Source organism: Apteryx mantelli, chromosome 31 (assembly GCF_036417845.1).
Source record: "Apteryx mantelli isolate bAptMan1 chromosome 31, bAptMan1.hap1, whole genome shotgun sequence".
Classification (NCBI taxonomy): Eukaryota; Metazoa; Chordata; class Aves; order Apterygiformes; family Apterygidae; genus Apteryx; species Apteryx mantelli.
In genome coordinates, this window is record NC_090008.1 from 2,565,582 (window position 1) to 2,592,923 (window position 27,342).

General features: G+C 46.0%; 2 protein-coding genes across 5 annotated transcripts; both read right to left on the minus strand.

Annotated features, from left to right (window-relative positions):
- Positions 1–250: 250 nt before the first annotated feature.
- GOLPH3L (golgi phosphoprotein 3 like) lies at positions 251–9,873 on the minus strand. 4 transcript variants are annotated; one of them, XM_013955557.2, is made up of 5 exons: positions 9,827–9,873; positions 8,183–8,365; positions 3,196–3,327; positions 2,608–2,722; positions 251–2,017 (listed from the first exon to the last, which is right to left on the minus strand). In XM_013955557.2, exons 2-5 carry the CDS (start codon positions 8,351–8,353, stop codon positions 1,590–1,592), a joined length of 846 nt encoding a protein of 281 aa, XP_013811011.1. In that variant the 5' UTR covers positions 8,354–8,365; positions 9,827–9,873; the 3' UTR covers positions 251–1,589. The 4 variants fall into 4 exon arrangements, with proteins under 4 accessions (XP_013811011.1, XP_067169329.1, XP_013811010.1 ...); XM_067313228.1 differs by lacking the exon at positions 9,827–9,873 and adding an exon at positions 9,355–9,511; XM_013955556.2 differs by lacking the exon at positions 9,827–9,873 and adding an exon at positions 8,599–8,897.
- An 897-nt stretch (positions 9,874–10,770) lies between these two features.
- On the minus strand, positions 10,771–26,235 carry HORMAD1 (HORMA domain containing 1). Its single transcript, XM_067313152.1, has 13 exons — positions 26,203–26,235; positions 25,484–25,628; positions 25,075–25,138; positions 23,052–23,088; positions 22,652–22,672; positions 22,532–22,558; positions 21,773–21,840; positions 20,648–20,799; positions 19,755–20,011; positions 18,471–18,534; positions 14,787–14,863; positions 13,883–13,966; positions 10,771–11,849 (listed from the first exon to the last, which is right to left on the minus strand). Exons 1-13 carry the CDS (start codon positions 26,233–26,235, stop codon positions 11,769–11,771), a joined length of 1,110 nt encoding a protein of 369 aa, XP_067169253.1. The 3' UTR covers positions 10,771–11,768.
- Between the last annotated feature and the right edge of the window lie 1,107 nt (positions 26,236–27,342).

The window sequence follows — 27,342 nt, forward strand, 5'->3', positions numbered from 1 at the left end:
GACACCCACGAACCCCACAGCGGAGAAGAAGAGAAGGGTTTTTGGAAAGGATCCGCTTTAAACTGGGGAAGGACCGGAGCTTTCTAGAGCATCTTCGGAGGCGCCGGAAGATGCTTTGCCGACGCTGCTCGGCCGGGGCCAAGGAGGGGGCGAGGGCTGAGACCCGGCAAGCTCGGCGCACGGGTGCCAGCGAGCCGCTTGCGTCTCGGAGGACCCCGCCGCGCTGGAGAGCTGCGGACACGCGTTCAGCTGTAAAACCCTTTTATTAGAAAGAGCAGTTGGACCCACAGCGGCTACGGACTACGGATTTAAATACCCAGGACTCCCGCGGGGGCGCGGCGAAACACATTAACGCTCGCTAAAGGTTAAAGTCGGAGAGGAGAAGGGGGGGGGGGAAAGAAATAAATCACAGTTTAACTTTTCCTAAAGTGACTTCATCTCTTCCTAAAAAGAGTCGACGTGCTACGGGCAGGCGCAGCGCGGAGCACCACTCGGCCGGGCGGCGATCCGACCCCGGAGAGCATCTCGGGGCGCCTGGTCCGTCCCCTCCTGCCCTCCCTGCTCCGGGGCAGCACCCGGGAAGTATTTCTCCCTCGATGCCGACGAGCTCTGAAAGGTTTCGGCTTTCCCCGGCCAAACGTTGGGTACCAGGGAAACGCCTGCGGGCATCTGCACAGCCGGGAAATTCCCAGGAAATTCTGGCCCCGGGCTGGCATTACGGACACCCTCGGTGGTCCGAGCCCGGTGCCAGAGCTACCTAATAAACACGTGCGAGGGTTTAGCTATATCCGAGCTTAAAAGGTGAAAGGCAAAAAAATAAAGGCAACAGCCGCTTTTCGCGGATTCGTGGCAAGGTCTCGGCTTCTCTAGCCAGCGAGGAGGTCCCCGCGGACACGGCGCATCGCGGCACACGCTTCCTCCGCGCCTGCCCCGCCAACCTCCCGACGGAGTCGAGAAGGGAAAAAAAAAAAACCCCGCGTCTCCCAAGCGGCTCCGCAAACGGGACGTTCTCCCCGCGCTCGGAAACCTCCGCCGCTGCCAGCCTAAAGGCGGCGAGAGCGAGGGAAACCCGGGCGCCCGCGTGCGCGAGGCGGCCACGGAACCAAGCCGAGCGCCGGGAGCGCGGCCCGGGAGCGGAGGCTCCTCCATGGGCCCATTTCCCGTGCGACTCGGCCTGTTTTCTCCGCGGTTCGGGCCCCTCGACCAAGCTCGGTTCCCGCGCGCAAAGCCCGGCGCCCGAGCGGCGCGGGAACTCGCGGCCCTCCCGGCTCTGGAAAGAGGGAAGCGCGTCGGGGAGAAGTACCGCAAGGGGATTTAGGAGTTGTAACCTCGTCCCACCGGGGGTGCAGACCTTCATTTAGGTGTGTAACACCCACACGCACACACACGCACACACACACACGCACACTCGTCCTTCCAACCCCTGCCAAGGCAAGGCGAGGGGAAAGAGCTAAACCCACCAGCGCCCACGGAGCAGAGCCCACCCGGTGCTACGTGAAGTCCCGTGCCCAAATATTCCTGCCCTCGTGCCGAGAGGGTGAAGCTCCGCTCTCCGGTTCGTGGGGTTGTTGTTTGTTTTTTGAGGGGCTTTAAGACTTATTGAAGGCCGCCAGGACGGCCCAGATCATCTCCGCGCCTTTGGCTTTGGGAGCTTCCACCTCAGGGTCCAAATCCAGCAGGTCCTTGGACCTGTTCATAGCCACGTCGTACTTGTCGTCTGCCAGGCTGGCAAAAACGTTCTCCAGCACGTCCGAGGCGTGGGCCAGCACCAGGAGAGCCAAAGTCCTGCGGTCCATGCGGCAGGGGTCGTTCACCCAGCGCTCCAGCATGCTCTCCTGGAGCTTCTTGACCAAGCGCTGCTTCTCGGTGGCGTTGCTGACGGGGTGCGTGGTCATGTCGAAGAGCAGAAAGTTCTGCTTCTCCGTGGTGAGGATGCCTTTCTCCACCAGGTTCTTGGCTATGCGCTCGCGCACGTTCCTCAGCTGGTACTGCAGTTTGAAAGGGTTCCAGGTTTCCCCTGCGGGAGAATTGACCCAATTGGACCCTGGGGCAGGTAGAGCCTTGTTCTCTATCCCACCCGCGAGCCGTTCTGCAGCTCCAACTCCCTGTTTCCAGCCCAGGATGATCCGTGTCTGCAAAGCCACAAGTCCCTCCTGCAGAAACCCTTTTCCAGCCTTTTCCTCCTCCTCTCAACCGCACTCTGACCTGCTCTTCTCCGCTATCACTGCCCTGCCTCCCCATAACTCCAGCCCCATCATTCCCCATTGGCAAAGCTCCCAGCAACTGCAAGGTGCAGCAGCCTGAAGCGGATCCCTTTGGAAAACCCCTTCTGCCCCAGAACCTCTGGGCCTGAGACTCATTAAAGACTCAGTGTTAAAAAGCAGATGATGAAGAGCAAGGTCCAGATTTCCTCTGAGTTCCCAGCAAGTAAGATCTGGAAAACCTTTCCCTGCCCCTATGTTCATCCTTCCCCTGTTCTGCCCTCAGCCCTCGGGTGTTTTGCCCGTCTCTGGTCAAGTGGGAGCATGGCCAAGCCACAGAGAGGAGACAAGCCTCAGGGACAGGCCCAGAGACACCTGGAGAGCCCACGTCCCTAACTGGGCCTACCAGTGAGCAGCTCTATCCAGGTCTGCACTGTTTCTGCAGACTCTGTAGCCTTGATGTGTCGGAGGGTCTCGTCCAGCAAGACATCACCAGTTGGAGCATCTGACTTCAAGAGCACCTAGAAGGACACATTGAAAACATGGGGTCAGACCAGGACACAGACCTGCTGCTTCCTTCCCAAAAGACCATCAGGAGCCCCAGGGTTCAACACCGCTTCCGCAAAGCACCTTAAAACCAGACCCAACGGGGGTGGATGGAGATCGGGCTGCAGTCAGTGGAATTGCAGTTACACAGCTGCCACCCAAAGGCCTGTAAGGCATCGCCGTGCCCCAGGGAAAGCGCTGGTACTCGGAGCTGTTTGACCAGAGCCTGCCTGAACACAAAGCAGGGCTCAAAAGAAGCCGACCCAAGCGAGTCTGGATCAGAAAGGCGGCTGAGCGGCCAAGAAACCTGCCCAGGGGGCTTCAGATCCCAGCCCGATCACACGGAGGGTCTGGGGCAGGGTAAGGCACTCTGCTGTTACTTTTTCCTCCCATCTCCAGCCCGGATTATCTACGGCGAAGGACAGACCAGCTCCTGCGGCACCTTTACCTTCCTGTCCAGCAACCTCTTCTTTCTCATGGTGAGTGGCTCCAGCTGGATCCGGCCCCGCAGCGCTAGTTCAATGAGGATGCCGCCTCGCAGGCCTGAAGAGATGCAGTCATTCCAGAAAGACGTGTAGCCCTGGGGGAAAGGGATGATAAGGGGAGAAAACACGGATGAGCGGATGCGCCAGCGCTGGCGCTGCTGGGCTCGTTTCCCCATCCCTCCGAATCCGGTCCATCCGTTGAATGGATTCATGCCCTTCCTCCTAAGCCTAGATGGTGACATCGAAGAGAGGTAAAAGGCTTTCTCCAAGAGGTGAGAAGGACTTGACAGCCTGCAGGGCAAGGCAGCACCCTGCAACTAACCCCCCTCCCCACCCCGAGGCTCAAACCCTCCTCGTAAACATCGAAGGGATGCGTGTTTTGCTCTATCCTCTTCCTCACGACCTGCGCGTCTCCCTGCGTGTAAGTGGACGTGCACGTGGGAGGCGGAAGGTGAAACCTGCTCTTTTTCTTGGCCTCCGCTCGCTAAAGAGTCAATTCTGCCCCCGCGACAAATCACACCGGCTTGGGAAGCTGCCAGGAACATGCCTCCTCCCCTGCCTCCCCGCAACCAGCTAGAGGTGGCTCAGCAGCTGGCGCAAGCAGCATCCAAGGAGCAATAACTGTTTTCCATAAGGTCAGCTTTCCCAGATAACGAGGCAGCTTAAGAAAACACGAAAGCCCCCGCCAATTCCAGGCGCGCCGTGAGAACGATCAGCGGTACTCGGATATCGCTCGTCGGCCCCGTAAGAAGAGCTTGCCCAGCTGCCTGCAGCTGCCTGCAGCTTCGTCTTAAGCCCAAGGTGCACAGACCGGAGCAAAAGCGCACAGCTCCCATCAAGGGGCGGATGAGAGCTTCCCCAGCGCCCTCGCCAGATCCCACTTTGGCTAATTACATCCCACTCGCTTAAATCCACCCTGCAGATTTCTGCAAGTGAAAACAGGGTTTCTGGCTGAGGATGAACGGTCTGTGCTCAGCAGTGCTGGGGACTGGAAAATACGCGCCAGCTCTTCTCCCAGAAACGGGTAGATTTGGCTTGAGGGCGCAGTGGTCAGTGGGCAAGATCCTACGTGGCAAGGAAGCGGCGCGGTTTGGCAATTTTGATTAGATTCACTCAAACTTAAGCCAGCACATTCCACATCCGGCCCTGAGCGCCGTTTTCTCAGCCCAGCATGGGAAGAAGGGTGGCTGTATAAATCTCCCCAGCTCTAAAAAGAGCCGTCCTCCAGCGTGAACGGCTATCACCTTGGCTCCGGCATCACAAGCTCTCCGGCGGCCGGTCCCGAGCGTGCACGTGACGCGAATGCCTGAGGACGGCAACAATTTTCACCCGCGGCCCTCGGCTTCCCACGCCCCCCCGGCTCGACCGCTCGAGTCCTGACCCTGAGAAGCGCAAGCACCGTGACGCTTGCTGGCATTTGGCAGAGCGACAAGAACGCGCAAAAGTCTGGAAAACACGACCTACGAGGAATGGTTGATTGGATCGGGGTTCTCAGTCGGGGGAAGAGAAGACTAAGGGAGAATATGATTAAAAGGTTCAAATATATAAAAAGGCAGCTGCAAAAAGGAAGGGAATATTCAGCTCTCCGCTTCCACCGTGGATTAGGCAGAGTCCTGGACCAACGCTGTAGCCCAGGAGGTTCAGGCTAGCACTAAGAAAAACTAACCGTAGGGACAACAAAGCCTGGGGACAGTTTGTCTGTGGTGGGGCAGGGATCACTTGGCATTTAAGAACAAACTCAACCCGTGTTTCTCGGGAGAGAGCTGGTCGTGGGTTTGAAGCAACGGGACCGCCTGGGAAAGCTCTCGGGTTCCCTCCTCCCACCTTTAGCTTCTTGCTAGCACAACGCCTGGTTGTTGCAGCCCGATGACTGTTTTATTGTGGCAGGCCCTGCGCAAACTTTATAAGGGGACGGTCTTCGGATTTCAAGCAAAACGGACAAAAGGGAGGGCTGGACGGAGAGACCCGTCTAGGCAAGCGGCGGAGCTGGGAACCGAACGGGCGCTTGCGTTCAAGGCGAGCCCGACCAAGGGGTGAACGAAGCGGGACGCGGAGTCGCCACGTTCTTATTTACGACGGGACGCCGACACGCCAGGAACGCGGTGGCTTGGTTCACGGTTGTAACTCCCTTTTTGCTGGTCTTTTTCCTTGTAGGAACAGGGGAAAGGAGAGAAAGGGCGGATTTAAAAGTTACGGGGAGACTAAAGACAAAGCAATCCGGCAAGTCTGCTTTGCTAAGGAAACAAAGTTAAGAACATGCAGTCCTCTTAAACAGAAGTTTTTACAGCCCACAAGGGTAAACCCTTGTCCCCAAAGCGGCTGTTTGTACAGTGCGTTTTGACACCGGATTGCTCAGCTTGCTTAACACGGACCATCATAAAAGAAATTAAAATCTTTATTTGCTTTCTTCACTTCCTTGTGAAGAAAGACAAAGAAACCCTTCATCCTCGCCCTGTTAAGACCTGCTAAGTTCTGTCCACAGGAGACGCGCTGTTTTTTTAACACACGACCTCTAGAAAGAAAGTTCTCCAGAGAAGGACTTGGAGATTACGGAAGGTTTCCATTTGCTGGACTGGAGGCAACATCCCACCGGAAAATTTTAAGGGGCTCTGAAATCAAAAAAGTTGAAAGCTCCTGGGTTAGTTGCAGCTTCTGAAATCAGGCTGCTTACAAACACCCGGCTGGTGCTCAGCCACTTTCTCCCAGATGGAGAGATCAGCACTCAAAATAATGAAATCACACCGTGAGCTCACTGGATTTGGCTAAAATTTCCTAGTTTTTCCAATCATTGAGTCACGTGTCAACGACAGAGCTGAGAAAACCTGATGCCTGGGATCCCAGCTCCCTGCCAGCTTGGCAGGCTATTGCCACTTCTGGCTTTACAGTCTTTGAGGTGGAGGAATGCGGAAGGACGGGCCAAAAAAAAAAAAAGTGAAAAGTTTTTTTTCCGATCCATTGTGTTCTCCTATCTTCCACGTGATTAGAGAACCGTTCCTAGATGTTTTTAAGGAATGCTTTCTTGGTGGGACAAGCATGCAGAAGAGGTAGCAAAGAGCCACCACCTCGGAGTGCAAAAATTGCAAAGCAGAATGGGGCTGCTTCTCCAGTAATGCCCATCCTGAGGAACCAGGCGCTCCGCACGCTCAGCGCCTGGCTGAGCCGCGTGTTCAGCAGTGGCATATCAAACATTAACTCAGCGGACAATGCCACCTCCCCGCAGGAGAACCAAGCCAGAAGAAAAAAATGGCTCCAGAACCAGCCCGAACGCCCCATTTTTGAGAGGGGACAGTGACATTTGTCAATTCTGACATGGACACAATCGTAAAGAGAGGATTTTGGAAAGAACATGACCCTACCTTCTCCAATAGGCGAATTTTATTTTTGATTTACAGATCCCTGGCTGAAGTTCTGGCTTGCTGGGTTATAGTCTAGTTAAACTAAGCAAACAGGGAGCCAGGCACTTGACTTTACTCCAGAGACCCCAGTCTCCTCCCAGAGGAGCGATTAATACGGAGGAGGATGGACTGAGCGCCTGCACGCCTGGCTTCTCACCTCTCTTCTGAGAAGGCAACGAGGAACCACGCAGAAACACACATTAACCGAACCAGGAATGCTCAGCGCTGTCCAGGAAGAAAGCAGACCACGCCACGCTCCCAAGTTGCTCTCTAATATTTGCTCCAAAGTTATTTGCATGATGTTCTCGTTACAGCCTTGCTCTCCTGTTACTTCCTATTCCGCTCGGTGAGTCCTAGATCTTATCTAGGCTCGTTAAACAGGGCAGCTACAAACCTCTGTCACTTATGCAACCGCACCGCAGCTTTAACAGCTACAACGTCTCCTTTCCTCAGGGCGGAAAGATGGGCTCATCCAAAGCGCTCAAAGGGGAGCTGAAAAACCTGTGTTTAAGCTTCTCCTCTCCCATCATCATCCCAAGAAATACCCTGGGCAACCGGTTGGCTTCTTTGTCTCAGTTTCCCCATCGGTTTGACAGGAATAACAGCATTACTGTCGCCCAAAAAGATCAAGAAGACGCGCGCACTAAAGAAGACGAAGCACGCAGACCCAACGGCAGATAAGCGCTCCGCAGCTCGGAGCCAAGCGATGGCAGAGCTCAGCCCAAATACCGCCTTTTCCTTTCCCAACGGTTTGTTCCGGGCAGACCGGAGCAACGAGTTGCTACCAGCCGATAGGCGCAAAACAGATCAGTTTGCTCACAGGCCCGTTGCAGCAGAGAACATCCCATCTCTGAGCATAACCAGCTGGGAAGTTCATGCACTGCTGTCCAGGAAAGCTGTCAAACTGGCACACGCCGGGTGAGGCGAGCGTCCCTTTCCCCCAAAGCCTGGAGCTGCAAGATGCCGTTGCTCCTGGGCTAAGGGCAGGGCCGCTCTGAAAGCGGAGACACCGCTCCCACCTCCCTTATCGTTTCCGTATTCAAACGTATCCTGCACCTGCTTTAAACTCCTGGTCCAGCTGCATTCTCTCGTCTTATCTTTTCGCTCAAAACCTGCCCCAGCTGTTTCTCGCGTCAATTTTTAGAAAAGCGTAAACAGCGCTCAGGAGGCCTTTGGGTTTCACCTGCTGGTTTCAGATAGGAAAGCTTACGTGGGTTTGGGAAGAGCACATCTACCATCTGACACATAAGGTGTAGCTTCTTTTACCCCAGGTCTTTGACCCTGGCAAAGAGCAAACGCACCTTTGCAAATGGCGCTAAAGGAATATTGCATTGCACCTCTCTTCCCCAGCTGTCACTGTGGCAGAGCTGATGGGACAACGCTTGCAAGGGCCTCATCGACGGCTGGGTTTCAACTGCAGACGATGGTGGTTTGAGCTTAGTAGGCTGAACTCACGCTGTCCCTTCCGCTGCATACCGAGAACCTCATCTCCAGATATGCTAGGACAGCGCTTCCGCCTCTACGTGTGCGATGGCGCCAGCGAGAAACGCCTTACCTCCTTGTCCTTCAGTCCCAGGAGCAGCACCTCTTCCATGAGGGTGAGGCGGATATCTTTGGAGTCGTTGGCGTCTTCGTCGTTCAGGTCTCTGTCCGCGGCCGCGTCTTCCTCGCCGTCGGGCTTCTTGTCCGAGTTCTTCCCTCGTCCTCGACGCGTTAGCGTCGTCATCCTCGCCTCCAGCTGGGAGCACAGGGAAGCAAAGTTGGCACAAGGTCTAAACGCGATGGGCTACGACGGTGCGAAGCCCCAAGAGCTGAAACCTGGACGCCGGGGAGGGACGCACGAGCTTGAGGGAACCCTGCCCTTTTTACCCGGGAATTTTCAGCTCACTCCTCCCAGGATGGCTGTACAAGAGTCACTGCTAGGGAGTGGTTGCCTGTAACTTAGCGACATGTTTAAAGAGACGACTGCACCTTCACGGAGGTAAGGAGGAACTTGAGTCACGGCGAAAGCATTCGACCGAGGGGACCTCCTGGACGGAGAAGAGGTTAAGGCTCAGGCTCTCCCGCTCTGGTCCCGGATGCCGGATACTCAGCAGAGCCCCAGGGCAATGACGAAAGAACACCTCTATCTAGGCTGATCTCTTTCTGATTCTCCCTCCCGCACAACTTAGCTGCTTGCAGTCGATACTTATCTGTTTAAGGAGGTTTACGAGTCGCCCCTTTTCGTTTCGGATTCCCAGGCTGCTGACCCGAAACCTTCCACGAGCACCCTGCAACCCCAGCTCTCTCCTCCGCCCTATCCTCCACCCGACCCCCCCGGTCCCCAACCACCCTATGCCGCAGGGGAGGCTCAGAGTCCCGTTAAAAAGACACCAAAAACCACCATAAAAAGGACCTGAGGGGCTGGATTTAAGCACTACGAGGGCAGCAGGGTGGTGGTGGTGGTTTGGGGGGGGGGGGGGATATATCCCGCAGCCTCTTTCCATACTCCAGGAATAGATGAAGAGCCCGGAAAGACACATCCACCTCCTCCCACCCTCCAGCGCAAGCCCCCGCGCAGCGATAATTAGATTTGACAACTTTTTCCACCCCCCCCCGCTGCCGAAACGCGCAAACGGCAAGGCCGAGGCGGACCAGCAGCCTCCCTCCGCCTTCTCCCCGGCGGAGTTTCAGCTCCGGAGAAACGCAACCCGGAATAACAAAATCGCCCGGTTCGGCCAGCCTTACCCGTGCTCAGCGGGTTCCCTCCCCACCCCCTGCTCTTTCCCTGAGGTTCCCGCGAGCAAACTTCGGAGCCGGGGAAGGGAAAAAGCTTCCTGGGTGATCCGGGGCAGGGGAGGGAACAGCCCGGCGGTTTCCTGGCCTTGCCGGTAAGCCAGCCCGGTGCGCCGCGCCGGCAAATGGGAGCATCCAAGGCCGGGGAGCCTCCAATGAGCGCGGCCAGCGGGCCGAGGCAGCGCGGGAGGCAGAGGGTGGGATTTCTCCTCCTCCTCCTCCTCCTCCTTTGCGGGAGGAAGGCACAGGGGTGCGGAGCGGCGCTGCGGGGGCTCTTGGGCCCGCTCGGGTGGCCCGTCTGCCTTTTGGGGGAATTAGGGGCTGGTCCCGCTGCCCCCCCCGTGCCACCGCGCTGGGCGGAGGGTGCCGGAGCACCGGGGCGCTTTGTGCAAATCGTGCGACGTGGGGTTTTTTTCACACGCACCTGGGTGCGGGCAAGGCTGCGGCGTGGGTCAGGCAGGGCTCGGTGGGAGACTTCGGCTGGAGGCAGGAAAAGGGGAGTCCTTGGCTGTAAGAGGGAATAAAGGCGCTCATAAATAGTTGCAAAGGAAATCTCGTTAAATCAGACTGCAAAACTGGCAAAGCCTGAGGCTATGCAATGACAGCGTTTGATAATTAAATCCCAGCCATCTGGTTCAGCGCAACGAACCGGAGAGGAACGAGCTGCTGCAAAGCTACAAATCCCTCTCCAAACTGCCACTAAAGCCTGTGCCCGAGGACACACAGGGTTTGGGCTTTAAGGCAACTTTCTTGCCAATACAGCTAGTTTTCCCCCCCAAAAATGTTTTTTTCAGCTATTTTCCTCCTCTGCCCTCTGGGATGACTCGAGGAAGAGAGCCTTGCTTGAGAGCGTTGCCACCAGTTTTGAGACAAAAGGATTAAAATATTGCATGGCTGCTTGAGGAGACTGCACTTCCAAGGTAGTTGGATGGGTCTCCAGAAGGCTCTTTTGGACGGCTTTGAGGGAAAAGAGATAAAACTGAACATTTCACCAGCTTAATTCCTTTTACATCCAATCCCTTTCCCATAAAACACACAAAAATGCAGTGTTGGATGGAGCGGAGAGCCCACAGCTGGGACACAGCGTAACAGAGAACCGGCTGGAAAACCCACCAGGCAGAAGGAAGATCTGCAGCTATGGGACGGACGCAGACCAGAAGACATTCGTCACCCCCACGTTTTTCGCTGAATTTGTTCCCTGCTCTGCCCCGCTGCCCCCATCCCTCCACTCCCATCAAAGCCATTCGGGATCAGCCCCCATCCAGCCTGCTTTGAACAAAACAAAGCGGCTGTACCTTATTAAACCCCAAAACATACTCCAAGCAAAGCGGTCAAGGAATACGCCAACCGTTGAACAACATGCTTTTAATTGAGGAATATGATAAAAAGATGTTCTTAATCAAAAAGAAATCAAGAAACGTTCAGCTATTTGCATCCAATTTAAACGCAGCAGTAGCTCGTAGCCATGCATAAATAGCTTCACTCCAATTTATTCACAGTACACAAAATATTAACAATTAATCGTTCAGGAAAAATAAAAAGGGCACCATTTGACTCCTGCAATTAATCTTTTCACATACATACAGGTTTCCTTGTTTTTCAAGTTTTTCATCTTGCACCATTTTAACAGATGCCTGCCACAGATTAGCACTTTGCTTGTAATTACACACATATGTCGCATCACAGCTGTACGCACATCCTGCATTTCGGCGTGAAATATGAAATTGAAGATATGAATAATGCTTTTTTCTCTCAAGTCTGGTGCCTTGAGTCTGGAAGAAATGCATGGAATCAGGCCACCTAAACCTCCCTGGTTCTGCTTACTATGTAGTAAAACGGAAAATTGTAATATTGCTGTAACTGACAACACGGTTCTCCCGAACCTGCTCGATAAAGCTCCAGAAATTAACCTGAGACTTCAGTTTTTAATGCCCTGTCGGAAAGGTTCTGAACAAGGAGTTCCTAAGCTTTTAAATACAGCCCAGAAAAAGCGATCAGTGAAATAACCTCATGTTTCAGTTAATGGGCATACGCAATCGCCATCAGGATTTAAATTCAGTGTTAGCAGAGAATCAAATCCCCCCAAATCATCTTGGTTATGGATGTTTTTTTCAGAGACTGCATCAGTGGTTAAGCATCTTCTATCTTTCCAGATGGCAATACAAGCACCTATAAAAAGTAACTTACAGTTTCTTCAACTGGGCTTGACAGATTTTTTTTTTTCCTTAGATATAAAATACACTACATTTTGACTAAAAATTAAACAGAAAAGATTCCTAAATAATATTTAAATATTAACATTCATATTAAACAACAAATGGAAGCGATATTGAGATGAATTCTGTAAACAGCAGGGAGATGGATATCTAAAACTGCTCCTTCGGTTCACTAATTTTCCTCCTTTTTGGCAGCACGTCTTGACTAGAGAAGAGTTCAAATTGATGAACCTGCCGAGGAAAAATAAATATTGCATTACCGGTTGCTGCTCCGCACAAATCCTGGCCTGCTCCATTGTGTTCACAAGCGTAACATGGAAAACACTGAACAAGACTCAGTGGCGTGATGTGTCAAAAGCTGTGCGTTGAGCATCCAGCCCACGCTATTATCTGATACGTGTCCAAAGGGGTTAAGCCTGGAATAACATTTGGATACTATTTTCTCAAAGAATTTCTCACCAAAAATCACTATAGAACAGCTTAGATGTATTTATGCTGTAAGGGCAGGAACTCCCACGCGCAACGCTTCAGGAGAACGTACCAAGTTTACCTCTCAGGACTGTTCCCCACACCAGATCTGCCCTCCGTACAGGCAACAAACCTGAAAGTCCAACTCCAGGAACCGCTGTGAGCAACTCAGCGGCTCAAGATGATGCTAGTGCAGCCCCAGGTGACACAGGGAAAGCTCTGCGTGACACCAGGGAGCCCCATATTGACAGGAAGAAAGGGAGATCTGCACCACCCAGGCCTGCTGGTTTTATCAAATCATTTCTGACTTGGACATGTATGAAAAGACCAGAATTTAGCCTTCAGTCCTGTTGTGCTTTTGCTTATTTAGAACACCTCATTTTTAAAAATTCTGTTACGTTCATATTGACAAAAGCTTCTTTTTTCTCCCAAAGAAAGATATGGCAGTAGTGAGCATACACAAAATAATGCTCTTGCTTTAGAGTAGTGAATGACAAACCTCAAAAATACTGCATATGAACCTGACGTTGGAAGTAAAAAACGGTCATTAAATACTATAACGGTGATAAGCAGTATTTTCAGAAATGACTGAAATCTTCTGAATTTTATGTCTCTGTTTTGTGACTTTGGGGCAAACTCTGATAGCTCTTTTCGCATGCTGCTTTCACACCTAGAGATTTTTACGACCCAGACCAATTTCTCTCCTGGATTTCTTTAGAACATTTTGCCAAGGAACAGATTTTGCAATGTTCCCAAGCTTGATTTTCATCAGCCTTTCCGGAAATAAAGCAACTATTAGTTTAGAAGAAGACTACTGGCAACTATTGAGCAGCACATTATGAATCCTTATGCAACTACTGTTCCCTAACCTGCATTAAAAATTAATGAAGAGCTTTCCTGAGTGGCGACAGGAAGGGTATGATTTTCCGTGGCCATGACATATAATTTCCTCTCCTGACTGTAAATGATTAAGAGCATTTATTTATTTACTAGAATGGCAGTATTCGCCTCACAGTTTTTTCTGAGGAAAAGGTACCAGCAACTCGCAACGTTCACAAATAAGAGGTACACAGAGGTGAAGTGAAGCGGCCGTACAGGTACTGTGGCAAGCTCCTCACAGAGCAGAGGCTACAATTCCAGGTTTATCCAGACTAAAGGCTCCCCTTAGCCTTAAAACGCTAAAGCCACCAAGGTCAGTTGGTAACGGCAGCAGCCACAGACAAACGGGTGCCCAACGCCATCTCCTAAGGCCAAGCTCTATCCTGAAGACAACTCCTATTCCACTTGTGCAAGACTCAAGGAATCTGGCTCCCCACACCAGCACAGACTAAGCAAGTCTGCTGCGATGTGAATAAGCGAAGAAATAATGGATTTTTCTTGGTATGAGTGAGTCACGCATCTGAGGTTAGAATTATGGCTCCGTGTTTTCCAAGTAAAATCACTAGTCATCACATGGTACGCTGGGCTTGGATCTCTCTTGGCACACACTCATATCAACAATGGATTAAACCAGCAGGGAATTTGGCTAAATACATTCTCAAGAAAATAAGTCAATTCTAATGAATCTTTCTCAACCCATTTAACTACCGTAATGCCAAGCTTTTAATTTTTTGGAACAGACTTCCCTTTTTTTTTTGGCACTAGGAAGTCAAATGTTTTGAAGCTAACGGGAATTTTGTAAGCGATGAGAATCTCTTTCTTTCAACATGTATCCTATTAAGGGTTTTAGTCTCTATTTGGAACAGAAAAAGGCTTAGAAAGAGCAGAAAGAACAGAAATATAACACTGATACTAACAGCGCTGGTTTGAAATATCTTTCCACTTCTTGTCCTGCTCTCCGACATGTGAAGTTCAGACGTCTTATGCGCTAAATGATCGACCTAAAATCAGAAAATAAACGTTTGCCTTATGACAGCAGTAAAACAAAACAAAACATGTATTTTAGAGGCAACTCCAGGGTTCAGCCCTGTACTGCACCAAGAGCTCTGGCTCCACTCACCACAGCACTTGAACTGAAATTTAACTACAGGAGTATTGAAGTCAACAGAACTGTTTACAGCTAGATGTGTTCAGCTGCCCTGACAGATCAAAGCACCAGTGATATTTATACAATAAGTCACTTGCAGATACCTGCGGTTATTTTGCGTAAGACATTTTTGCACAAGACATCTTAAGGACCTGTGTTTGAAGTAGTCCTTCATGCTTAAATTACACAATTTGGCTATATTCACAGAATATAGTCTGTTTTGATTATTACTTAATAACTACATTTATCTTAGGCTTTAATCAACTTTTAATCAACTATTTTGGTCTGTCAGAATTTGAACAGAGAAATTTCTATTTGAAAAGGTTAACTAGAACAATTTTACAAACATGGAAATTATTTTCCCAGTTCTTTTACTATTACTCAGATCATCTATTTGTTTTGAAAACAACAATTTCTGAACAAGAAAATAACAGCCTTTTGTTATTGCTTTTGGTTAACCCTTTAGTGTGTCAAATTTTTTTTTGTGAAAGACTGAGAAGTAAAATATAAATGCATTTTATTGTTGAAAAGTCTGATTATGGTAAATAAACTTTTGGCAGATTACCCATTAATTGCTTGAGGTAACCCACAATATAAAATACAAGCAGCAAAGAAGCTTTGCAAAAGCTCTGGGAAAAATTTTTAAGGGGGCAGAAAGAGTACTATCTTCATACCTGAGGATTGGAAACATACGGATTTCGATTCTCTTCAGCCTTTGTAATTTCGTCTTCCTCACAAGTTAAATTTGGTTCTAAAAGAAACATTGAATAATAGAGTACACAGCTGAAAATGCACTAACAGCATCTCAACACTGATGTTTTGACAAGAAGAAAATACGCGCTTTAAAAATGCAATGAATAGGTGCTCTGGAGAGGCTCTCCTCCGTGCTTCCAAGCAGCTAACTTTACCAAGCTCTCTCTAATCTTTAGTTCAGCGGTTCCAATTTTTATTTACAAGATTTCCTATCACAGACAAGTAGAAGATATGCCAAGTGGTATGGATTTACACAAAATAACCTTGGAAGAGTGGGCTTGATCCCGACTCTTCTTTATACACAGTATTGCTAAAGGCTTGTCTACACGAGTGTTTATTTCAAAGTAAAAAGCCTCGCCGGCTGTTTTGCCCGGCAGAACAGGCATGCGGCACTGCGCGGCCACTCTGGCACAGCTCCTGCGATTTCTGAAGCCCGTTGCCAGCAGATGGCTCCCATTTTGTAACCCAGCCGCACACAAAGGAGCAGCTTTGGCTGCCGTTCCTGTAACTACAGTTCCCCTTGTCACTGCACGCAGCTGCACAAACAGGCCACAAAGAACGAGGAGGAGGAAGGAAGAATGAATAGTTAGTTCTGGAAAGCCTGGGCTTTTTTAACCCATGCAGTTTGTTTCTAGGACAAAGATATAAGCGTGAATTGGTCAAAGGTGACTACGCTTCAGCCATGGAATGGGCTTTATCAAAGAACTTCTAGGTGACAAATGCATTTTTCTGACAATCTCTACAAAAAGGTGCTGTTACCACCAGTCTTCATGAGATCATAGATCCTTAGCTGCACTGATGTCAATGGGAGAAACCTATGTTCATAACGGTTACTCCTTTCCCCCCTTCCTTGATCTCCCAGAAATCACATCCACACGACAGACTACTTTGTGCAGCTTTTTTCTTTTTTGCATGTTTTTGGAACTTTTATGAATTTCTAGAAGTATTAGTTGTTGCTATCGCACTAGTTTGGTCAGTAGAAAAAACACTTGTCTACCAGCGGTGTTTCCTACATGTACTTTATAGGTTTCCCCGAGCTTTTTTTTTTTTTCTTTTTCAAGCAGTATGGAAGTAAGTTTGCTTCCTTCATACAGCAGCACACTAGTTCTGGAAAAAAACCTGTTAAGTGCCACCATTTAAGTACGGCTTGCACACTGCAGCCTACGCAAACAGCAGTGGGCTTGAACTAAAGGACACTGCAATCCACTTACAAAAATCCAGGCTTAAGTTGCTCTGTCCAACTGCCTTTGCAACCACTCAGAAACCATGGTAACTCCTAGGGGCTGACAGCCCTGTTTGGGTTGGGAGGACCAAAAGCCTTGACATCGACAGATTTGCTGTTTTCGTTATACAGAAAGTGACGTTTCTGGAAGTTTTTATGAAAGTTTCCGTTTCAGAAGGCTGCAGAACCTGAATTATGCCTTAAAGGCAATACAACTTTAGGGAACTGCTGAAGGAAAGTGAGTAGAGAGCAAGTAGCAGCACTAATGGGCTTTTCTTCTAGGTACCATATATTCATATATCCACAGTTGCCTCTACCTCTGCTACAGAAACAAACAAACATTTTCTGTAGGATACTCATCCAAATACAAGCTTTTCCCCCAGATTTTGGGATTGATCATAAAATCCCTTTTTTATTTCACAGCTTGAAAATCCTTTTATTTTAGCTCTCTTACCTATTTTATGTGAGCATATCGAAAGCATTTCTGAGAACACGTCTACATTATTTCTACTTTACCTTCTTCCAGAAAGTCGCATAGTATTTCCCCTTTTTGATTTTTCTTCCTAAGTTCAAAATGCTTTAGGTATGGGCAAATTGATGCTGTCCAGACGCTTTGTACGTAGCTTCTCCAAACTGAGCAAGACAACAAGTAGTAACTCACTCTTCAGTTCCTTCGGTGCAAAGCTCAATCTTTGGGCGACCCCCCTAAACGTGAGGTGCTGTTCCTAGAGCCTCCCCACAGTTTTAGGGGACTCGAAGATGTGTCATTTTCTACTTTTCCTAAATTAAGATCTTACTAAAGGGAAACTTCTGCCCAGCGATCACTAGGAACAGGCAGCCGGTGTACTGCTCTCTAGGGTTTGCAGTCCCGTGTTTCAGGTTCGAGACAGCCTGGGTCCGAATCCTGGGACACTGATCGAGAGACACCAAGGCACTGCCAGGGAGCGTTTCTGGAGGTGGATGCGGTCAGGCTGCTGTAGCCAGGTCAGTCATTTTATTTGCACTTCTGCTTCCAGAGCTCACAGTGGAGGACATCTGTATGATTTATGTAAGCAAGCAGCACGAACTATCTACTTATAAAGGCTAAGAAAAATCTAACAAGACAGGTGCTGCTGTTTTTCATCAGAAATGATCAGCAGGTACTTCCTAATGTCCTGCATTGTGAGAAAGGCATAATCATTTATTTGATAACGAGGGAGAAGGCAACTTTGTCTTGCAGTGTTAAACCTTCAGAATGCTTCCTAAACAAAATTTCATTTATAATCTACAGATTTCTCAAATTTGATTGCCTATTAAAGCAGTTATATCAGAATCTTTTTATACAGAGTTAATATCATTGGTACCTTCTTGACAAGTGCTTTGCAATAGATTTCAGCTCAGAATTTGCTTTTTGCTGCTACTCAAAAATTGGTTTTGTAGTTTCAAACTGACAAACCAGTGCTAAGGTTTTACTTGAAGAAACTCATCTTGCTGAGATCTGCACTAATAAGCGTGCCTCACTAGAATTTGTACCTATCAAAAATAGGTAAGAAAATGCACTTTTGACTATCAAACTGCTCAATGTGCCTTGTAAGAGAAGAGGGCGCACAAGTCAACTGTGAGAGAAGGCAGCTGGAAAAGTCACTCAAATAGCCAGCAGCACAGACATAACCACACAATCATTCATGTAATGAAACATATTGAGATGAAATTACTGATTGTATCAGGAAGAGAAAACCACAGTAATTAACCACTTACTCCGTACAAAGAAAATATATCCATGTAAAAATATCTATCCGTATGAAATAATTCAGTCTACCATAAAGTAAACCCTGTGTACATGAGCCCTAACTGTCTCACTTGATTCACAGCTGTATGGACTGAAGCAAGAATGGACTGAAGCATCAGGCCATGGTCCTACTGTAGTCCAAGTTTAAGGAAAAACATGGCTAAAAGTAATATTGCTGCTGAATTTTAATGACCGAAGCTGTCAGAATACAGACCTGTGACTTTAATGGACCCTTTTTTTTCCTGCAGAATTCTGCTTCACAGGTCTGCACTAACAGACTGGAGAGCACCTGAATTACTTCTGCAATCTTTATGCAGAAGTTAAGTATATTAGTTAAAAAAACAAGGTTTTTCTAAATATGTAACCTATTAAATTTAGCTTTAATTCTGATAAAAATGGAACACAACATTAGAATTTTAGAACAGAAAAATGAAAACATACATATGATAACAAAGTGCTTCACAGAACAAAGCTGTGATAGAAGATAAAGGAATAGTGATGTACAAGAGGAAAATAAAGCGTTAATTTGAAAATAGTCCTGTATGTCAGCAAATTGAATCCTCATGTCAGTAACATCAGAAAGAGGCACAAACTGAAAAAATACATACAAGTTACCTTCAACTTCCGAAATATTTACTTTTTTCCTATCTTCCACTTTATTATCCAAGACAGGATCTTCCTAGATTAAAGAAGAGGTCTATCACTTACTGCAGACAAATAAGAGGGTTCCTACTCACAGATGCTTAGAGCCAGATCTTATTAGATGGATTCTCAGTGGAATAAACTGCATTAAAATAATTGAATCTAATATGGAATGTACAGACCAGCTCAATGTTACTTAATTAGCAATACAACCATACATTTAATTCACTTATCAAGAAACACATCCGTTCAAAATATTAAAATCCTAACGATAGATATTAAAACAAAGCTATCGGTGCATCAATTACCACCTTTATATTGCCTGTGAAACAGCAATTCAGAGGCATATGCAGATCGAGGGAGGGCTGAGCTATTTCCATCATGCAGCCTGCAGGCCCCCCTGGGCACTGCTAATCGAGGGGGAGGGGCCACAGGCCCTGAAGCTCCGCCTCCTTCTCACCTATGGCAAACATATATCAGCACATTCCCCATTCCTCCTAAAGGCATCCACTGCTCGCCTCAGCTGATACCAAGAATATACGCGTCCAATTATTGAAGCCTGCAGTAACACAACCCCAAGAGTTGTCTCGGAGGCTCTAGTATCAACAGCTGGATGCACAATCTGTTGCGTATTTTATGCATTTGGCAGGTTTGTTTTTGCGTTTTTCTGGGCAGATTTCCCGGGTGAGGGGGGAAGAACAAGCAAAGAATCCAAGAAGAATCACATCTGATGTAACTTCAGCTGTGCCATCACCAGCTCTATTTACTGCTGTACAAAAGCACCCCGGAAACCAAGCTTCAGAGCAAATTCATTGCCCCTCAGTACCGCTTGACTCCTGCCATTTGTGTGGGACCGGTATGGGCCAGCCCTGCGGACAGACCCAAGGAGAAAGGCTTCCCGCGTACCCTGCGCTCCAAGCAGCACCACGCACCTGCGGCACGAAGCTGCCGCTCTGCCTGTCGCCCTGCCGCTGCTACCTAGCCTCGCAGTGACATGACACCACCGACAACGCTGCTGCTAACAAGTATTACGCCCTTGTTCAACACTGGCATACACTTTAACAATGACAGACTGCTAAGGGGAACAGTAAAATTAAAACAAATATGCAGCAAAATATGTTATCTTGTCCCAACGTATCTGAAAACACCAAATGCTCTCCTAAAAGTCTATCAAGAGATGCAGCAAAAGGATTAATTTTGCTGGAATATGAATCACAGAACATTACAATATGTTACATGAAACATTTGAGCTCTTACGTTCATGTGCCGGTTCTGTTCTTCTGTATCATCTTTGTCCAGTTTGAGCACCTGTAGAGGCACATTAGTGTCTCCTTGCTTTAGTATGCTTTTATCAGCATTTTCCATTCGTTGCTTTTCAGTTGTAACTTTGACTTTCAGCATGTGAAAAGGCGTCGGCACTTCACCCACATTTAGATACATTGGCTCCCCCTCAAATATCATGCCCTCGCATTCACCTTCCTTAAAGCCAGGAGGCTGGTAATCAGGTGGTGTAACTGCAGAAAAGAATTTATGAAATGTTATAACGAAGTATTTTCTTGTAGAAGTCACTTTTGTGCAGATGAAATAGATACTTCTCCTCTTTAAACATAAAGAAGTAGTCAAAAAAACCTGATCTTGGGGGAGGAGGGATATTATTAATATTCAATTTGTACTAAATGAAGTTCTTTTCCCCTACAAAGTAGGCAAAAAAATAATTAAAGCAACCTGAAACAGTTCACGTATGCAAAAACATGAGCTAGAAGCTCTTATTTTTTTATTATAAAGCCACACCATGTTCTGAAAGAAGTAGCTAGCGTTAGCCATTTAACTAGTTAGCCAAACTAGAACTAGTCCAGCAAACAGATGTTGGGGCAGTTTGGTCTCAGCATATTCAGAAAAATCCAATTCGCTTAAACATGCCAAAATCCTTGCTCCAATGAAGTCTACGGTAAGACTGCGTTCCTACAGTGAGATCAAGTCTGCCCTCCTTGAATTTTGAAAAGTGGTGAGAAGTCGCTGAACACATGCAAAATAGTATCACATAACAAGTCCTAGCAACCCTAAAGATTACATATGAAAACGTTTCTTTAAATTGTTTTCAAATGCCTACGAACACACTTGATAAATCAAGATAATACAGAAAATACTACCTTCATCATAATAAAACAGCTTCATAGTCAAGCAAACATCATTTGGCAGCGGACCCAGGTTTTGCATCAGAACATAGATCTTGCGAATGAGGAGGATGCTTGCTTTCTTTGTGTCCGCACATGTGATGGTGGAATTATTTCGTTTATTCTTACTAGAAATGGACAAAGTATTCAGATTCTTTATATAGGGTGAACTGTATTAGTATTAAAATATACAACTGTTTAATAGAATCTATGCATGTTAGGAAAGACATTAATCACACAAGCTCTGTTTCTGAGATTACAAGCTCTGCAATTCCTAATACAGCCTAAGTGAGCTGTGTGTTCTTTACTCTTTTAAAGATCAAGTTCTGAGCCAGGGAAACCAGGACAATTTTATGGTTCTGTAGTGATGACCATTATCCATAACGCTTGAAAAGCACCCAAGGCTAAAAGAAAGAAGTAGGTGCATTCGAAAGCCCCAATCCTGCTAAGTCTCACAGATCTGCTCCCTTAAATGCTACAAATACCACTACCGACAGGAACGGTTACTGATTAGGAAGTGCACATCTACGGACTCTTGACATTCAGCTCTGAAGTCTTCAGTCTTCCATTCTACAAGCGGCTGACCCAAACTTTACCTTACTGCCACCAAAACAGAGGTTTTGTTTTTTTTTTTTCCCCTAAATCAGTCTGGTTTGGGCCTGTGCTAATACACTAGCCTGGAGCAGCCAAGATACACATTCACCTCTCCTTCCACCAGTGCTGTTTACAAGACTTGCGACCTCTTTCAGACAGAAGTAGCCAAATTTGGTGCCTGCAGCACCGCAGCCCGAACTTAACTGAAAAAGCATTTTATGCAAGAAGAAAGCTGGGAGAAGTTTCTGCTAGGTAAGAACTTGCTACATTTCAATTATTTGTCTTAAAATAAGCAGCTTCCTTGCAAATGTCCATAATCTGATACAATGATTTACCACATTTTCAGAGCAAGTCTAACTTAATGGCATGTTTTCTTAAAATTAGTCATTAAGATCCAGAATCAAGAAAAGACTGAACAGATAAAAACTGAACCAAGTTTTTGGTTAAGGCTGGTTTATCAAAGGGACTGTAAAACCATAGAGCAGAAAAAAGTCAAGATGAAAATACCTGCTGAAGTCCAGGAGTGGCCCATGGTGGGTGTATTTGAATTTGAAGTGGTAACATTCCGTAATTGTCTACAAACAAATGCAGTAATTATTGAACTATCAGTTGTCAAGTGAATATGCTATTGCTGCTGTTTCTTTTTGTCCAGTAATCTATTAACCTTGTATTAAAAAAAAAAAAAACCCAATGTAATAATAGCTCCTAGCTCCTTTTTGATGAACAGCTTTCTAATGCTGTAACAATTAACAATTTTAATATATACATTATAAAACTGTCAAACGAAAATCTTTAATTTTTTCCAGGAATCACCATCGTAATGTATTTTGAGAGAAACTAAGTTTGAGTTCAGTTTCTAAAAGGAAATGTTCAATTCAAATTTTAATCACTGTAAAAATATTTCGCACACATCATACAGAGATATGGTGACACCCAGTGGCTAGTTAAAACATACTTTATTTCCCCCAAAGAAATTCCATAAATCTGTTACACAGGGTTAGGAAGATGCATTCTTTATGGGCATTTAACTCCACAAACACACTTGGAGTTTCTTGAACTTTCTTGAGAACAGGCTGATAGTAGATACTCAAAGGCAACACACTACATTGCAGTTCTAATTAGCTCTAGGATTCCTACACTGGATATTTTAAAATAAGTCTTTTTCTACATGTGTAAGTGCTATTGCTTGTATACACATATTTCATTATAAGGATGGATTATAAGGGCTATAATTAGTCATCCAACAAAATATTCTGCCAGGTTTACCTGAGGATCTTCTGGATGGGTGTAGACCTGTATTTTTAAAATAAAGGAACAGATTAAGAACTGTACACATATCTAAGTATTTACTTTAAAATGCGGGCCATACTTTTCAAAGATACTTACTGCTAGGACAATCATCCTTAGCTGTTGGGAGCATAATTAAAGAATAAAAAAGAAACACATTAAACATATTTCATAGACCACTTCTTGCTTATTTCTTTAGCTCTGCAAATCAATACAGGCCACTGTATTTGCTGTTTTAAGACAGCAAGCTTTTCATATGCTTAATTCCTGACCTGTTTAAGAAAGAACTTGCTCAACTGGCTGAAGAAAATTCCTAGTTCCCCTGATTTTAAAGTGTTTTTGTTTACAAAGAATATTTTCCTGAAATCTGTGCATCCCACATTGTAACATTTTAAAACATAGTTATTCCATACCCAGAAAGTCCTACAACTACAGTGGCAGCTAGTGGAATTATATAAACGAATGCTTCAATGCATTTAAATTATAGTGGAAGACTTACATATTTCTTCTGCAAGGCATCATAGCATCCTAACATCCTGCAAAAATCAAATAATATTGTCCATCTACTACTAATTTCCATTTGCTTTGCTTCTGATTAAATAAAATATTCCCACAAAATGAAATTCTTGTGTTTAGTCTTCTTAATATTAAATTACTGGAGTAATAAATAATGCTTATTCCATTATTCTGTCTTTTTATTAGTAGTAATAGATATAAGTAATTACTATCTTTGTAACACCCCAAATCATCCTAATCTCTTTGCAGAATAAGTAAAAATATAATCTGTAAGTAAATAATTTATAAGTAAAAATGTAATGTAATTGTATATCCATCATTTTCAAACACTTTCTAATATATGTATTCATTAATCAGTTAGTAAAATCAGTTAGTAAGTTTAACTACTTCAACTGAATATGGACATCTCCGAAGCACAAAGGAGTCCTGTTATTGCCTTTATTCAGATGTTACAATTTTTTGTACAACAGTAATGTGCAAGACATAGCTAACGAACTAAAAAACTTACCCCTACTTTTTGCTAACATTTCTTTGGAATATAGGAAACAAGCAAGAATCTTTTTTCATGCGTACATGATGCTGAGTGAAGAAACGCTACTTACCTGTGAGCTCCAAACAGGCAGCACGCACCCTTCACCCAGAAACCAGAGCGCGTTTTCTTTTCAGCGTGCACAGGCATGTCATGCCACTGTCCTTGCTAGTGTTTGGTGCGTGAGTGTAAGGTGACATTCACTCGGTGCCACTTCAATTCTCTACCACAGAAGATCAATTAAGACATTCCAGGTTACAGCGAGGAAGCCTTCCCTCCCCTCCCCCAGTTGGACCTCTTAACATCACAGCTCAGACCTACGTCTGCAGCGGCTGCAAGCCCCCTCTGCTGAAAGCAGCATCATTTCTGATGCTCGACCTTGTATTATGACTGGTACAAGTGTGAAAAGAACAAAAACGGCCTTTATGGAGACAATAAAAAAAAAAGGAAACACGTCTTTGTAGCGTACAGATGTGGCTTGAGCTTTCCTACAATGCATTCTCTGTGTGGAAGGTGATTCCACCTTCCTGGTTTCCTGAAAAAATTCGATGCAACCTGTAGGACAGCTGAAGCCTGTGCATGAAATGGCTGCACCCTTCAGCCACAGCTTCAGAACTGCAGAGCTTTGAGGAGCACAGGAGTCGCCTGAAATTTCCTGACGGAGAGTGAAGTCACACTTGGAGGTACCCCGTAGCGAATTAACTGTAGGCAACAAACATCTCAGCAATCAGAGAGCATCACAGCAGGAAGAAAATAAGATAAGCAAGTCTGTTTTCAAACATATGATGAAAGAAAACAAATATTTATCAGGTGCTCTTCGCCTTATAGATGTTTCCAAATAGCAGGGAGAAGACGAACAGATCTCTACCATTACTGCGGGGAAACAAGAAAACGAACAAAACTCCCCCAAATAAGTATCTCTGGTCTCAAGTGACATGTTTACACTCAACTTTGTGAACGTACAAGTGGACTATCATTTGCAGACAGAATTCTGTTTTTTGGTATAACGGCTAACAGTCCCGCTTTTTCTTATACAAGTCTGACAGCAAGACCTTCAAATATAAGATGCAAGAAAGGTAACAGGTTTAACTCATGAAAATACTGCATCGCATATTCAACTATAAAGGAATTACTGGCTAGCTTTTTGCAGTTATCTGCACCTTGAGTAGTCACATATACCAATGAAAACTGAGTGTAAAGCATCATCATTCCATAAACCAAGATTTGTGCTCTATTAAGCAGTGAGTTGTAAGCTTTTCCAGAAATGCTGTACAAGCCCATTACAGCTTTACTGAGAAGAACACATTTTGATTTTCACATAGAAATCTGTACATAGCAACTATCATGCACAGAAACACAAGGGCAGTTGTTCCCTTGCAGCAAGTAAACTTTTTTTTATAGCTGGAAACAACTAAGAAGGTAGTTTTCAGAATCTGCACACTTTAAAACTATTACATATGCACTGTAATTAACCTACCATTTCACCAACTGAGTTGATCCAGGACAGTTTTTGTCTTCCCTCAGAATTCTGACACAGAGATCTCAAAAAAACAGAAACATGTTCGGTTTTTTTACTTATAAATACTTAGTTTATGCAACTACAGCACTAAGAAAGTGCAGTTCATTCTCTAAAAGCCTATGTCAAAGAACAGACTAAAATTTACATTACTGACAGGTTTAGGCATAATTTTAATTGCTAAGTCAGCTTCATCACTATCTTTAATAAAACACAGCAATGACTGTATTAGCCGTTTTCAATTGCTAAAATAAAACTTTACAATTATCTTTAATTTGAAAGAGCAAGGGACTTTAAAAGCACTCGTTTAAGCTTCACAACATCTCTATGACAATAGACTGTGCAGAGAATCTTGAAAACAGCTCGTTACCATCTAAGTATCTTGTTCCATAGGCACTTTCAGGGAAGATTCCTCTTAGATAGGTAATGCAGGATACAGCTACTGCTAGGAGCCTCTTCACTAGTATCAAAGACTGCTGTTCGGTAGATATTTTATTAGGAAATACAACTGCATTCTAAAAGTTAGAGAAAGGAAAGTGTTAGTCTCTTAGTCTCTGTTACAGAGGACTTGTTTCTGTTCACATTTGAAAACAAATGAAAAATGCTTTTTTGCTCATTAGCTCGCTATGCATTCTTCCCTTTTTTTTTTTTTTAATAGCAAGGAAACTTATGCAGAACATATGGATAGGTAATTCTTGCTCTTGTTCAGCAATCTCCAACTCGTGTCATATCCACCAGTCCAAACCTGTGCAGACCACAACACGGTCCACTGCCTATTTAGCTTTTTAAGTTAATCGACAAGTACAACTTTCAACATTTATAAAGCTAAGCATATTCTTAACACTCTGTATTACTACAGTCTTAGGACATAGCTGATTTCTACCAAACGTAAAGCTGATTTCTACCAGATGCGTGACCACAATTTCTTTTGCTACTAAACATCTCTCTTCTCAGAGAAAAATTAAATTACCCTTACTTTTCAAGCACAGAAAGCTTACAAAGCACCTGGGTGCACTAATTCAGCTAAAATCCACTTTTTTTTCCTGATCAAAATAATCTACTGTGCTGAAATACATAATAAAATCATACCATCGAACTCCTCTGCTTCTGAGCAGTCGCCATTTTGCTGATACTGTTCTGTCTGCTAATAAAACATTTGTATTAGTACACGTACTACCACTGTTCACAAGTGCACATGAGACCAGGTTGTAGCCTGTTTTAACAATTCAGCACCTGAACCTATGAATGTTCTGGCACAGTGAAACCACGCAAGATTCTTCATTTAAGAACTGGGAGTATTAGATTCTGGATTTTCACTTAAAACTGTTAATTAAAGAAGAAACACTAGCTGAAACTTAAGAGATGGCTGCACATGTGCAGAAATCAATGAGCATAGGCCAGCTGTAGCCCAGCCACCATCTCCCTCTAGTGTACATCTGCGCAAATCTCCCGCAACTTCACAGTGCTTGGTAATTAAAATATTGTGTATTTATATGAAGCACGAGCCTTTGAAAGAGCTGCTCCAAAGTATGAGCTGGCACCAAGCCTGACAGATCTTCAAAGGGCCCTAGAAGATGCTCTCCACATTGAAGCCATCTCCAGCCAAAGTCAAGTGATCCCTTCTGAAAGCCACCTCTAAGCTTGGGCTGTTTTCTTTCACAATTTAAACAAAAATACATTAAACAGCCCCCCCCCCTTGGTGCTTCATCCATCTGCATTTTAATTAAGCCTGTAACCCTCGGTGGCATACAGACACTCAGGATAAAGCCTTCCCCATTCCCTGCTGCCTGAAAAAAAGGAGATGCATCCATGCTTAAGGATGGCAAAAACACCTTTCTTAGTGCAGTGCACCCCTCCGCCTAAGCAAGGAGATCCCCTTTAGTTGAACCTCCACCAGCCCAGCTATCTCAAGACAGGGTTGGGCTCAGCCCTGCAGAAAGGGCTAATATAAGGACCCTTTCCCAGTGCTAACATCCCCAGAGAAGGTAGCCTGCCACGTTGGGAAGGAAAATGGCCACCCATGACCCGCAACAGCTAAAGAGGCAGGAGCAGAGGGCAAGAACTGCGCAGGGAAGGGCTGGGCACTGCCTCAGCACCAAGCCACAGAACCTCCACTGGGCAAAGGGCCACAGGGGGAGAAGGAGCCCCCCACACCTGCGGGTGCCCGGCCCCTCTTGCAGCACCACCACCTCCCCTCAGCGGCGCCACCACGCACTTTCCGCCACCCCC